Source organism: Watersipora subatra, chromosome 9 (genome assembly GCF_963576615.1).
Source record: "Watersipora subatra chromosome 9, tzWatSuba1.1, whole genome shotgun sequence".
In the NCBI taxonomy this organism is placed as follows: domain Eukaryota; kingdom Metazoa; phylum Bryozoa; class Gymnolaemata; order Cheilostomatida; family Watersiporidae; genus Watersipora; species Watersipora subatra.
This window is the reverse complement of record NC_088716.1, coordinates 34,949,051-34,961,423: the sequence shown is the minus strand read 5'-3', so window position 1 is coordinate 34,961,423 and position 12,373 is coordinate 34,949,051. Positions and strand designations below refer to the sequence as shown.

Below are 12,373 nucleotides of genomic sequence, written 5' to 3'. Positions count from 1 at the left end.
ATATGTATATATAAAACAAAGGTTATAGATTTTAAACGCTTTCTACATTTCTCTCTTAAGATTTGAGCATAAGCACGCCATCACTTTATTCACTTGTGTTCACAGTATTTGAACACATTAATTGCAGTTTAAGTTATGCCTGTTATGTTATGGAGTAGTCTGAGGGTGATTAATGAAACAACCTCCTCCTCTTCAAGTCACTTAACGAACTCCTGCAAAACTTGTTATTTTGTTTTTTCAACTGAGCTGAATTAACAACTAGCACGAGCTGCATTCACACCAGCCATTTCATACTAATTGTCTGGACAATTTCTCCACTGACCAAAAATTGCATCGTGTGAAAAGAACAAACCAGCCCGGGATTAATTTTGCTCAGAGGAAAATTTTATCTGGCAGTGCTCGCTCGGTGGATGATTCTAGACGAATTTTCAATTTGAGTAGCCAATGAAATCACTTTCACAGCAAATCACATATTGTCATTCAAAGTGAATGCTATATTTGTTTTCACATTTGTGCAAGTTTATTTGTCCTAGCTTCAAACACGAGTAACAATGCCAATTATCAATTTAAAATTATAATTAAAAATTATTATGACTGTGTATATATAAAACAAACCCTATAGATTTTAAACACTTTTTACATTTGCCTTTAACATTTGAGAGTCTCTCACAAAAGTATTTGAACACATTAGTTGCAGTTTAAGTTATGCCACATTCAAATGGGCTGGTGTGAACGCAGCTTTAGGCGAATGACTATTGATTGAAGTTTGCAGTTACCAGTATGCATTTGAATAAAGTTTTGTTTGCTAACAGGTTTAGCAATACTAACCTTATCGAAAAATTTTTGAAAGCCAAATGTGTAGAGTTAGTATTCTAACTGTGTGATATTTGTTTGTAATAGCTTCGTTATGGCTACTGTGACATAAATTCCATACCTTTAGATAAAATAATTCAACTTTTTTTCACATGAATAGAGTGATGCATACCATATAGTATCAAAAGAACTCTTCAAACAAAACTTTTTAAAACATATCTAGAAAAATATTAAACTTGTAAATAACTATAAAAACATAATAATTAGTGTTTCACTAGCAATGAGAGTTACAGGTTATCAAACAATAAACACTAAGTATGTGGTCTTCCTTCACTCACACGACAAGTCATACTTTACTTATTCTAGTTTCGACTGCCGCAAACTACCGAACAATATTTTACTTTCAAGTTCAGTTGAGCTTTCATAGATCTCTCTGTAAATTCTGGTTTGCACCAGTTCTAAAAAAGAAACTAGAGATCAACGTTATATGTAAATATGAATTACTAGAATTGGCCAATTTCATAGTGAGGATTGAAAGTGTGCCTTTAATCCATGGCTGCATTCTGGCTTTTATCTAGTTCTAAGCTTCCTGCTGACTGTCACTCTTTGTTTTTTCTTGAATAAATTCTTTGAGTACGTCCTTCACTTCTTCCGTTGTTATATTATAGTCGTTTAACTCCACATTCGGGGATGTGCAGTACACTCTCAGAAACTGCAATTTGCAATTTACTTCTTATGGAAGTCATTTTATAAATGAATGAGATTAGTTATAAATGATTAAGAACAAATGTTGACCTATTAAGAGCTTAGGAGTTAAAAATAAGTTTATTTATCTCTCAATAGTTAAGAATATAAGTTTACTTATTTAACTACCTGTAAACTATTCGAAAACATGTCAGCTATTCGCTTGCAAAGTTCAAAGGGCATGAGTTAGTTTTATCATTTTTTAGCGGCAACTCGAAACCAACCTTGTGCTGAACCTCCTTAGGTATGAGGTAAGTTTTCTCATCATCCTTAAGCTTCCTGTATTCCTTAGTAGTGTCTTTCTCATAAAACCTAGAATAAAAATAATGATGTGGTTTATTCGTTCCTAACACAATGGAGTACAAACAAAACATGTCTATAACCTAATATAATTAAATTCACTACTTGGTGATTTGACACTACTGTTTCAGGTCTAAAAATACTATATTGCCAATAGTTACAGAGTTGAAGTCTCTGAAACAACAGCTGCTAGTTAATAGAAGTCTCTGAAACAGCACCTGCTAGTTAATAGAAGTCTCTAAAACAACACTTGCTAGTTAATAGAAGTCTTTGAAACAACACCTGATAGCTAATAGAAGTCTCTGAAACAGCACTTGCTAGTTAATAGAATTTTTTTAACTTCTTTTATCAGAGTGTCTTACAGCTAAACCATAATATCATTTGCATAAGATAAAAGATCTCATTTGGTCCCAATATTGAAACACATGTTATTGAGCAACAATGGATATATGCACTTATGCATTGCATGTTACATGTCCAACCATACAGTTTTGCAAATGACAATTCTCAACTCTCAATAGTGGCAACTTATTAACCAAGTATGTGTAAGTTGGAGCATTACTACATATACAAGTAATGAAGGCTAGTAGTTACTAGTTAGTTTGATTACCGCATGTGATCAAGTGGGTTCTCCTCTTTCAGGCCCAAGTTCCTTTTTGATTCAAAAAATTTCCATTCTTCTATTTTCATACTCGTATCTATTTTCTTCATTTTGTTCGTGAACGTCTCCTGCTTTTTCTTTTCATTTTCTACAACATAAAGTAAGGTAAAATAGCAATTTCCTAGTTTGCATTTTTTGAACTAAAACTGGCTATTTTCAGATTTCTTAAAATCTACACAGTAGATTGTAAGAATTTTGAAAATGTGTGAGAAATATTTAAAATGTGCGAGTTTAAATAGCCTTTTTTATTAACAAACAAGGAGACGATGATATCAAACTGATATATTTGCAATAGCAGCAGACTTCAAGCTACTTATCAAATGACTGCTAGCAGTACGAATAGTATTTTCGTTACTCTCCTCTCATCTCTCTTTTCTTTTCATTATTTTGTCTTCTTTTTCACATTTTCAAGCTATGTCACTGTCATGCCCTTTAAATTCCTTTTAACTTTATTATCTCCGTGTGAGTGTGAGTGTGAGTGTGAGTGTGAGTGTGAGTGTGAGTGTGAGTGTGAGTGTGAGTGTGAGTGTGAGTGTGAGTGTGAGTGTGAGTGTGAGTGTGAGTGTGAGTGTGAGTGTGAGTGTGAGTGTGAGTGTGAGTGTGAGTGTGAGTGTGAGTGTGAGTGTGAGTGTGAGTGTGAGTGTGAGTGTGAGTGTGAGTGTGAGTGTGAGTGTGAGTGTGAGTGTGAGTGTGAGTGTGAGTGTGAGTGTGAGTGTGAGTGTGAGTGTGAGTGTGAGTGTGAGTGTGAGTGTGAGTGTGAGTGTGAGTGTGAGTGTGAGTGTGAGTGTGCGCATGTGTTCATATAATCGTATGCATGTGCGTGCAATTGTATTTAGACATCTGTGCATGTGAATGTAAGAGTTCCACACTGATTAGCTGATATAGGAAATAAGCAATACCTTTTGTCATGATTCTGTTGGTATCAATCAAAACTTCTCCCCAACATTTCCAAATCTTTCGTTCTTGAAGTTTCGTTAGCAGTTGTCGTGCTTTGTCCATCTCGCCATCCTTACTCTCAAGTATCTATAGGAAATATTTCAACCTGTAATTTAACTGCAAAACTGCATCTATAGGAAGTATTTGTACCTGTTATTTACCATATCAAGGTAAGGCATACTTCTATTATTGGTAACTACTGCACTAGTAACAGGAACACGATTTGTAAGTTAGATAACGACTGCTATTCATGCATCCTATTTGAGTGTACAGTGGAAGTCTATCTATGCATCTTATTTGAGAATACAGTGGAAGTCTATGACAAGGAAGCTGGCTTCAACACTGACTAAGCAAGTTGCAGTTAAGATACATGCAGTCAATGTATTTGTTACCCTTATGAGAATACATTGACACTTGCTTACCGGTGTTTGCTCATGGTGGTAAGACTTCAGTTAATGCAACTTAATTCTATACATGTTTTAAAACCTCAATTTGGGTCACTTGTGTAGTGGCTATAAAACTAGATCAATCTGCGTGTGGATCTTTTGTGTACTATTACCAAGTATACCAGTAAATCACTTCAGCACCTACTTTGCAGGCATAAATAGAAATACGATATATATATTTGATAAGATTTCATCGTAGTCTGGTAGCGCTGATTACAATCAAAGCGTTTAAGTTCATACCTTTCTTTTAAAAAGAGGCAAAGCTTCCACTTCGTCTAGCAGAACGAAATCCTTCACAGGGTCAGCTATACATTAGGAACCAACTTAATAACGACCATCTTTTGTAAGGACTAGTGGCACTGCCTACTCGTATAGCAATTACAGAAACAAATTGTAAAAGCTCCTACTAGCACTGAGAGCAGCAGTGACCTAGTGGGTTAGAACACCTGACCTGAATATATTAGGTCAGGTGTTCTAACCCACTAGGTCTAAGTCATACTCGATATTCAAGGGATTATTTACATACATACACTGCCACTAGCAAGCATAAACTATATGACAGCCAACCTTAAAGAAGATTCCATCATGAAGGTGGAGGTATGCTTTCATGTCTGTCAGACAGTCCAACATCGTCTTTCCATCTGGTCCTATTCTCAATGAGTCACTCGCCTCTATCATAGCCTCAGCTACTTGCAGGTCAGTAGCAACTACTACTGGATGCTGATAGGCTAGAACCAAAGGTTACCATCTATGATACTATTAAATACGTGTCATTAACTCAGTACTTAAATATAACAGGTGAGCAGTAATCTCAAGTAAAGATATAGTAGTATGAGTAACACTGATAATAAGGAACAGTTTCATCTGATTATAAACATGTTAGAAGAAAATTCCACTGAGCAGCATATAAAATTGTAATCATCAGCTGCGATAGTTCACACTCTCAGTAATATATTCGACTCAATGAAAAAGCTGAATTCTAGCAAGTTTAAAAATATGTTTTTCACAGTAGGATGCTTGACAGCTGACACATGACAGCATGACACATGACAGCATGGCACATGGCAGCTGGCAGCAATGCTGTCAACTACAAACTAATAGGGTAATTGCTGTACAGATATCTATAGAGCAGCAGTGATGACTCATCTTTTGTTAAAAGCAAATATAACAGCGGAACCTTTGCTATAATAAAGCCTGGTTTCCATATGACAGCGCAATGATCGTGCGCGGCCCAGTGATCGAGCGCAATGCTTTTCTTAGGCCGCGATGTAGTGTTTCCATAACGCGCGTAGGCTCCATGCTTGCATTGGACAAGGTGGATAATTTCCTTACTTCTTCGTATGAGAGACATATTTCTTCGGAAAAAACACCCCTCCGTTGCGAAATTGCGCTGTCTTATGAAAACCAGGCTTACTCTTTCGTACGGGAGACTGACTTCTTCGGAGCCACAGTCCTCCGTTTAAATTGTGGGATAGGTTGAAAAGGTCGAGCAGTGTATTGTGGGATACATCATCGCACACACCCATCGCAAGGATCCATTCTGTTAGATCCTTGCGATCAGCGTACGCACGTCGCGCGATCGTCGTGCGCTGATGTTTCCATATCACAGCTGGCCTACGCACGACGCCGTGCGCCATGTTGCGCGCCTTGCGCTGTCATATGGAAACCAGGCTTAAGAGCCGCCCTTCAGACACCATGCTAAGAACGTTAGAAAAGAGGATTGCACAGAAGGAACTTAAATCTGAATACCCAGATTCTCAGCCAAGTGCACTACAATCTGCGCTACTCAACCACCTTCCCACATCTAAGAATACTTGTGTACATAGTCATTACACATGACGATATCTCACGGGACTGACAGTGCACTAGTATGTACTAAGAGAGAAGTGTTCACCAAACTTAGACTAGTACAGCACACCTTTTTTGTACAGAGCGTATCGTGTCTGGAACATGGTGAAGATGGTGTCAGCTTCCTTAGCTCTGTAACAGATTTGTGGCCCGTCAGGTCCGTTTATGACTCGGAGGTGGTGGATGAGTCTCTTTTGTTCAAAAGCGCACTTGATTCCTGAAGACAAATATTAATAGATATTCATTGGTGCGTCAGCTAAATGATTGACTTGAAAAATCTCCGCCATACTCATGATTCTCAGTCTATGATTACTATGATCATATTTCAGAAAAGTTATTATAGTCTAAATACTGCCAATGCATGCCTCTATGATAGCATTAGGTCTGAATGAATATGAAACTCTTTTTTCAATAACATGATAGAAAGGTTGTTATGAGCTGTTGAAACTCTTAGACTGCTTGGACAGCTAATAAAAGCAACTTCTAGCAGCGAAATGCATGCAGATTATATTATATCCGGAATGAATGCAGCCTACGACTTTCTTAGTCCCAACTACGGACATACAAACTCATTCGATGTTTGCAGGTTTGCTAACAGATATGTGTTAGTGCAAGACAATGACTCATAACAATGACTTTTTTGAATAGTTCAATGTAAAATTATGAATTGTAGACTTCTGTGCTCATGCATTGGAGTACTTAAAAATGCTTTAAAATAATGTTGGACTTATAAGAACATGGTGGCTAGTTTGGTGAACAACTTTTGCTAGATGTTATTCGTATACTGTGTCACTATTATTAATATCATATGTAGAATGATAAATTTTTAGACATTTCAATCAAGCCCTATAATTAATATGGTGGCTATGTATGGATGAATAATAATATAATTCAACAGAGTCAATGCATCATTGCGCTATATGCCTAGAATAATAAGTCATTTTCAAGGTCCCACTATTTCCGAGAGAGTATTTAAATAGATTTAAAGAGTTAATAACAACTAGGTTGATTACCTTAATGTTTGAACTTGTTGTTGGCACATACACTCAGAGCAAAACTGTTGAGAAACTAATTAAATTCAAGATATATTACCTAAAATATTATTCAAAAAGCTGTACCAATAGAGATTTTGTTGCAAGAAACATTTGCTGAAAGAAAGGAGTGGAGCCGAGACAAGGAGGGGATAAACAACTAAAAATCTACCAAACTGATGTAGAAGGTACATGTAGTTAAAAACGTTTATGATTTATCCTTTGCCAAATATGAATTTGACGCATGCCCTGAACAAGCTCAGACAATGTATGACTGTTTATTTACCAAGATGGTAGCTATCTCTTACAAGATAATCCCATTTATCCACGTCCATTCCACTCTTACTATTAGCGATTATCTCATAGAGAAAGCCCTTGTCTTTTTCTCTGTCAGTTGTTTCATCTTTCACCTTTTAAACAACCAGCACTGTTTATTAGATTAAACACAACAACTACTGTAAAGTAACATAACAACTTCTATAAAATAACACAGCGGCTGCGACCCTATTACACTACAGTTACAACAGCTGAAGACGAAAGTAGATAAAAGACAAAGTTAGTATTATGTAATACTAGCGTGCTGGCAATACTATGCTTCGCGAGATACTATCTTTTGGTCAATTTTAATCTATAAATATTTTGGCAGTCAGATCATCTCAAATATCAAAAGCAATCACAAATGATAGAAAATACCGATTATTTCTAATATAATCTGCTAAAATTATGTTCACATTCAGAGACACATTTGAGACACTTATAAGAGGCTTTCAGTACTATGTACTGTTATTTTCAAAAGCTCGGCCTTATCTCTATGTATTATTATCCTGCTATATGTAAAACTGATCGGTAATTGTAAAACTAATTCATATTGTTGGAGCTAAGGCTAAAAAGCTTAAGAGAGCATATTCTACTCACTGATTTGCCACGGATCAAAGCTTTAATGAAGTTTTTGTCCTCCTCGCGAAAGCCCCACTGTTCAAGCTCTTCTTTTTTATCTTTCCAGATTTTATCAACCATATCCATAGACGCAACTTCATGACTCCAGTCTCCTAGTTTTTGCAGCTTTTCATTCAGCTCTGCCAGCTCTTCCTTCCGCTCTGATTGCATTTCCTTCAGCTCTGCCTGCTTTTCCTTTAGCTTTTCCTTCAGCTCTGGCACAACATAGCGGTCAAATACGTGAGAGAAAGGGCCATGGCCTAAGTCATGACAGAGACCAGCCAACTAAAATGTAGAAAAGAAATGTTTATAAATAACTTGAACTAATTTTATCTTTCGTTAAATTTTTTCCTGACATGCACGAGGTGTTGCTTACACTATTGTTTATAGTAATTACCGTAAAAACTTTAATTGAACCCTTTAATTGAGCGCCACCTCTATTTGACCACCACTTTGACATTCTTTGACCTTTATAAATCCATAATAGCGAGTGATCAACAGAAATGTTTCCAAAATGGTACTAATAATGACTCGGTTACATCAACAACTATTAATTCTTTCATTGATGCTGTTTGTATCAATTGTCCATTTTTTAACTCCAAGGCTTTAGAGCTTTGCGTTAAAACTTTGAAATCAGCACCATAGAAATAATTAATAATTTAATAAGGCTAATAGTAGTTTCTGGTTAAACACAGTCTTGGTACTTCAATGTATGGGAAAAACGATTAGCAATTACAATGGAGTTTTGATGCTAAATATCGCACTAAGGTGCAATAAATATTTAGCTAAAAGTTTATTATTATTTCTGTGAAAAGTATTTTAAATAGCGACACGTAAAAGTTTAGCTCTTCGAAAAAATTTGTGTGAACGCTAATATCGACTGGTTCAGCAGTGAAGAAGAAAAGTTCAAGTCAGGAGACACTGTGGAAGGTATTGAACAGCCAAAAAAGATGTAATAGTTCAAAGCGAATGTAACAACCAGAACACAACTGGCTGAGCGAACGATGCAAATATTGTTTCAAAAATGTTAATTTTTGTTTTTGCATGTATCATAAATATGGTTTGTTTATGTCACTTGTCTTTGAATATGTATTTGTATCATTTGATCAATTAATATTATTTATTACTTATAAATTTACAGATTAATAGCATATTATTTGATGGCATCCTTGAGGTTATCTAAACTCGGCTTACAACAGAACAACACTCATAACTTCCCTTATATGGCACATAAGGAGCCAGTTTTAGCTGCAAACTGTAGCAAACATCAATGAGTGCAATGAGTTTTCATGCAACATTCTTACATATCATTATAAAATAAAAATATGCCTTCAAATTTAGAATAAAATAAGAAAATTGAAAGCTCAAACAAATTGCATTCTAGGCTATAAGATTATCATAGGTTAACTGCAAGCAATAGATATTAACTGGTAGAGATATTACTCAGCTTCCCAATGCATATTTATTTAGAGATCTATGACAAGTTGGAAGTAAGTTATAGCAAATTTATTGTATCCAAAAGGGTTAATGTCACTCGCCCGAAGGAGAGTGCAAATATAGGCAACATTCGCTTCGCCCAAAAAACTGTTAAAATTGTCTTCTCAAAATTCTGAAGAGCTATTTGAAAAATACAACGCCACCCTTTACTTGAGCATCACCTTTAATAAAGCGCTACTCTAGAAGAAGGGTTGAAAAATAGAGTGCCATGGCGTTCAAATGAAGGTTTTTATGTTACGCGATTTTTAGAATTTATAATTCCAATGAGACAATTTATAATTGAACTTTAATCTATATTTACCTGCGAGTTTATATAATTTACTTGCATGTCTACAATATTCCGCTTGAACAGTTACAGAACTTCACCATAATATTCACAGAAGGTTACCTGCACACACATTGCATCTATAGCGGTGATCTTAAGTTCAGGTTGTTTATCTCTGATCGTGTTGATGAGTGTTCCAGCAAGGTGATAGGTACCAACGCTATGTTCAAACCTGCTATAGCTTGCACTTGGGTAGACATAGTGCACAGTAGAGAGCTACAACAAACAACTTCTGTTGCTGCTCTTACTACTGTCAGTTCCTTAAAAAGACCTTTTGGAATTAATTCAACATTTTTAAGCTTACACCCATATCAGGCAACAGATAGCTAGCAAATTATGTGAGTTCTGTTATGCTATTTGTCATTTAATATGTAAGACTTATTCCAAGATAAACTCAAAAGACAAGCTGAGAGTAGCTCAGCTGTTTCTTAAAACTTTTTGCGACATATATTTTCTTATGATGTTTGATATTTATATAGGTTATGAAGCGGAGAAGAACTCACCTGTTTGATGTGATGCAGTCGTTGAAACTGTGGTGTGTTCATCATTACCAAAGCCAGAGGATGCAATATAATGGTGCCATGTACAGGATCGTTTACGAGTTTATCTTCAACCACAAACTTTTTTTTGCTGAGGTGTTTTTTAACCTTCCTCAGAAGAATATCAATCCTGGCACCATCATCACCATCATCACCATCATCACCATCATCACCATCATCACCATCATCACCATCATAATTACCACCACCATCATCATCATCACCCTCATTCTCTTTTTCTTCTTCTTGCATTTTCTTTTTTTTCTTCCTTGGCGTCAGTTTCTGCTCCTTTCTAGCCCTGAGCAGCTCAATCTGTATGTACAATCATCCTGCCTTTAAACAACTCTGTTGCTATTATTCTTATATGTACACGCTATACTTAAACTCTTAATATTTTCTCAAGCTGGTTGAGTAAATTAATACAAAGCTACAGCACATAAATTTGTACGGAAAATAATTTTTTCTAAAATTCCTGTGGAACCAACCATAATTATTTCTTACGAGCATAGACTTGCCTTAAACCTGACTCCTAACATGATCCAACAAATTTGGTAGCCAACAGTTGATTGCTGATGCTACATTATATTTATTAGTGGCAGTTTGTTGTTAACAACTATATGAGTCTGTATCTCACCTCGAGAAGTGGGTAGTCAAGGAATGTCAGGCTTTCTACAGATTTAAATCGGTCAGCAAAAGTGTTGTCAGTTGTCAGAGATTTGATTTCCTTTATAATATCTTCTAAGCTTTTCTTTTTGCCAGACATGATGGAGCTGCCGAGCTAAAGCAGACATGAAGTTATCGGTTGAAATTTAAAGTATTTTGCACGTATTTATAAAAAGGGAATAAATAGAATTCTGAATTCAATGACCCAGTTCTCTACAAATTTGGGTTTTTGAGATAAACCACATAAACAAAAACCAAATCCACTTTTTTACAAAGTTCAGTGACAAATGAAATTGAAAGTACATAATGTGCGTAAGATAAGTAAAGAAGCACAATATTAGTATATTATTCACAAACTAGTATTAGTTTATGAATAACACACTAATATCGTGTTACCTGATTTAACCTGGTAAGTCTCAGCGACTGAAATGTACCCGTAGCCACTCCCAATGCAGCCTACTGTAAATGCGTTCATGTTTTATATAGAATAAAACAATCCATTTTTTAGCACTGCGAATGTTGATTGGTTTCATTAATTTTTAGTGTTGATAGGCTTGAGCTTATTTTTTTGACTGCCAACAACAAGCTTCTCAAACTTGCATAGAGCATTATGATATGCTAATGAACTCTTACATTACCTTTCAATGTCATGTTCATATTGACATCGGACTAGTGATACTCTCAGCACTAGCTACCAGCCATGGGAAGAACTGATAAGAAGTAGTGAATGCCAAATGCTAGTTATAAATAGTATAGTAGTATTTTATTATTAGATAATAGTATTATTACTATCAGTTTTATCAAGGCTTAAGCTGCTGTCGTTTTCTGTAGCTGACCTAGTTTTACTAGGTTGAGATAGACAGGGTCTTCCTGAGGATGCCTTTCTAACAGGGATGTCTGCTGCCTCAACTGATATTCCTTCACATCAACAATCAGTAGAGACATCCTATCAGTTAACCAATGTTTGGCACCGAGAGCTCCTACCACAGTGGGGATAACTTGTGCTGCTGTCTTTCACACACAGTTTTCCTCCACTGTCATGTACTGGTATTTCCCAATCTTCTCCAACTCCTTCTATCTCACTCGGAAATTACCAGGGACAGCAATACCTACAATCAGTGTTTCTGACCTCAGCTTGTCCACTACCACAACTTCAGGTCTTCTAGCCTCTATGACCTTGTCAGTGTGTATATTGAAATCCTACAAGATCTTTACATTCTTATTTTCTAACAATGACTCGGCCCGATGGTCAAACCAGCTTCTGCTTTTTGGGTATCCATTGGTACTACACAATTCCCAGTGAATGATTGAAGCCACACAATCGTGTCTCTTTTTATATTTTTTTCTGTGTTAGCTTCTCACATTCACTCAGCAGGTACATCACCATTTCATCCCACTCACCACACGTTCTACACTTCTCGCTGCACATTTCTTTCATGATGTTCACTCTGTAAGTTCTTGTAGGGAGTGCATGATCTTGAGCAGCTAGAATTGATTCTTCTGTTTCCTTCTTCAGCCATCCATTTTTTAACCAATTCCACGTAAGGGTGTCTATTTCTTCCACCTTTCTAGAATACTGGACATGAAAAGCCTTCTTCATCCATCTCTCAATCCTTTCCGTGTTACTTCCTCTT

At 36.1% G+C, this 12,373-nt stretch overlaps 1 protein-coding gene across 1 annotated transcript; it reads right to left on the bottom strand.

Annotated features, from left to right (window-relative positions):
• Positions 1-983: 983 nt before the first annotated feature.
• Positions 984-11,684, bottom strand: LOC137405003 (deoxynucleoside triphosphate triphosphohydrolase SAMHD1-like). Its single transcript, XM_068091228.1, has 13 exons — positions 11,586-11,684; positions 10,711-10,854; positions 10,041-10,388; positions 9,601-9,753; positions 7,919-8,000; positions 7,695-7,825; positions 7,066-7,189; positions 5,819-5,965; positions 4,468-4,628; positions 3,418-3,541; positions 2,468-2,606; positions 1,782-1,869; positions 984-1,525 (listed from the first exon to the last, which is right to left on the bottom strand). Exons 1-13 carry the CDS (start codon positions 11,682-11,684, stop codon positions 1,394-1,396), a joined length of 1,872 nt encoding a protein of 623 aa, XP_067947329.1. The 3' UTR covers positions 984-1,393.
• Between the last annotated feature and the right edge of the window lie 689 nt (positions 11,685-12,373).

Bases quoted from the DNA above. Each gene is read 5' to 3' on its own strand.
- LOC137405003 (XM_068091228.1), bottom strand. From the start codon at position 11,684: ATGTCTCTACTGATTGTTGATGTGAAGGAATATCAGTTGAGGCAGCAG. The intron at 8,001-9,600 runs GTAACCTTCTGT...TCTACATTTTAG, and splicing joins TAGATGCAATGTGTGTGCAG to TTGGCTGGTCTCTGTCATGA. The intron at 7,190-7,694 runs GTGAGTAGAATA...GTTGTTTAAAAG, and splicing joins CTTTGATCCGTGGCAAATCA to GTGAAAGATGAAACAACTGA.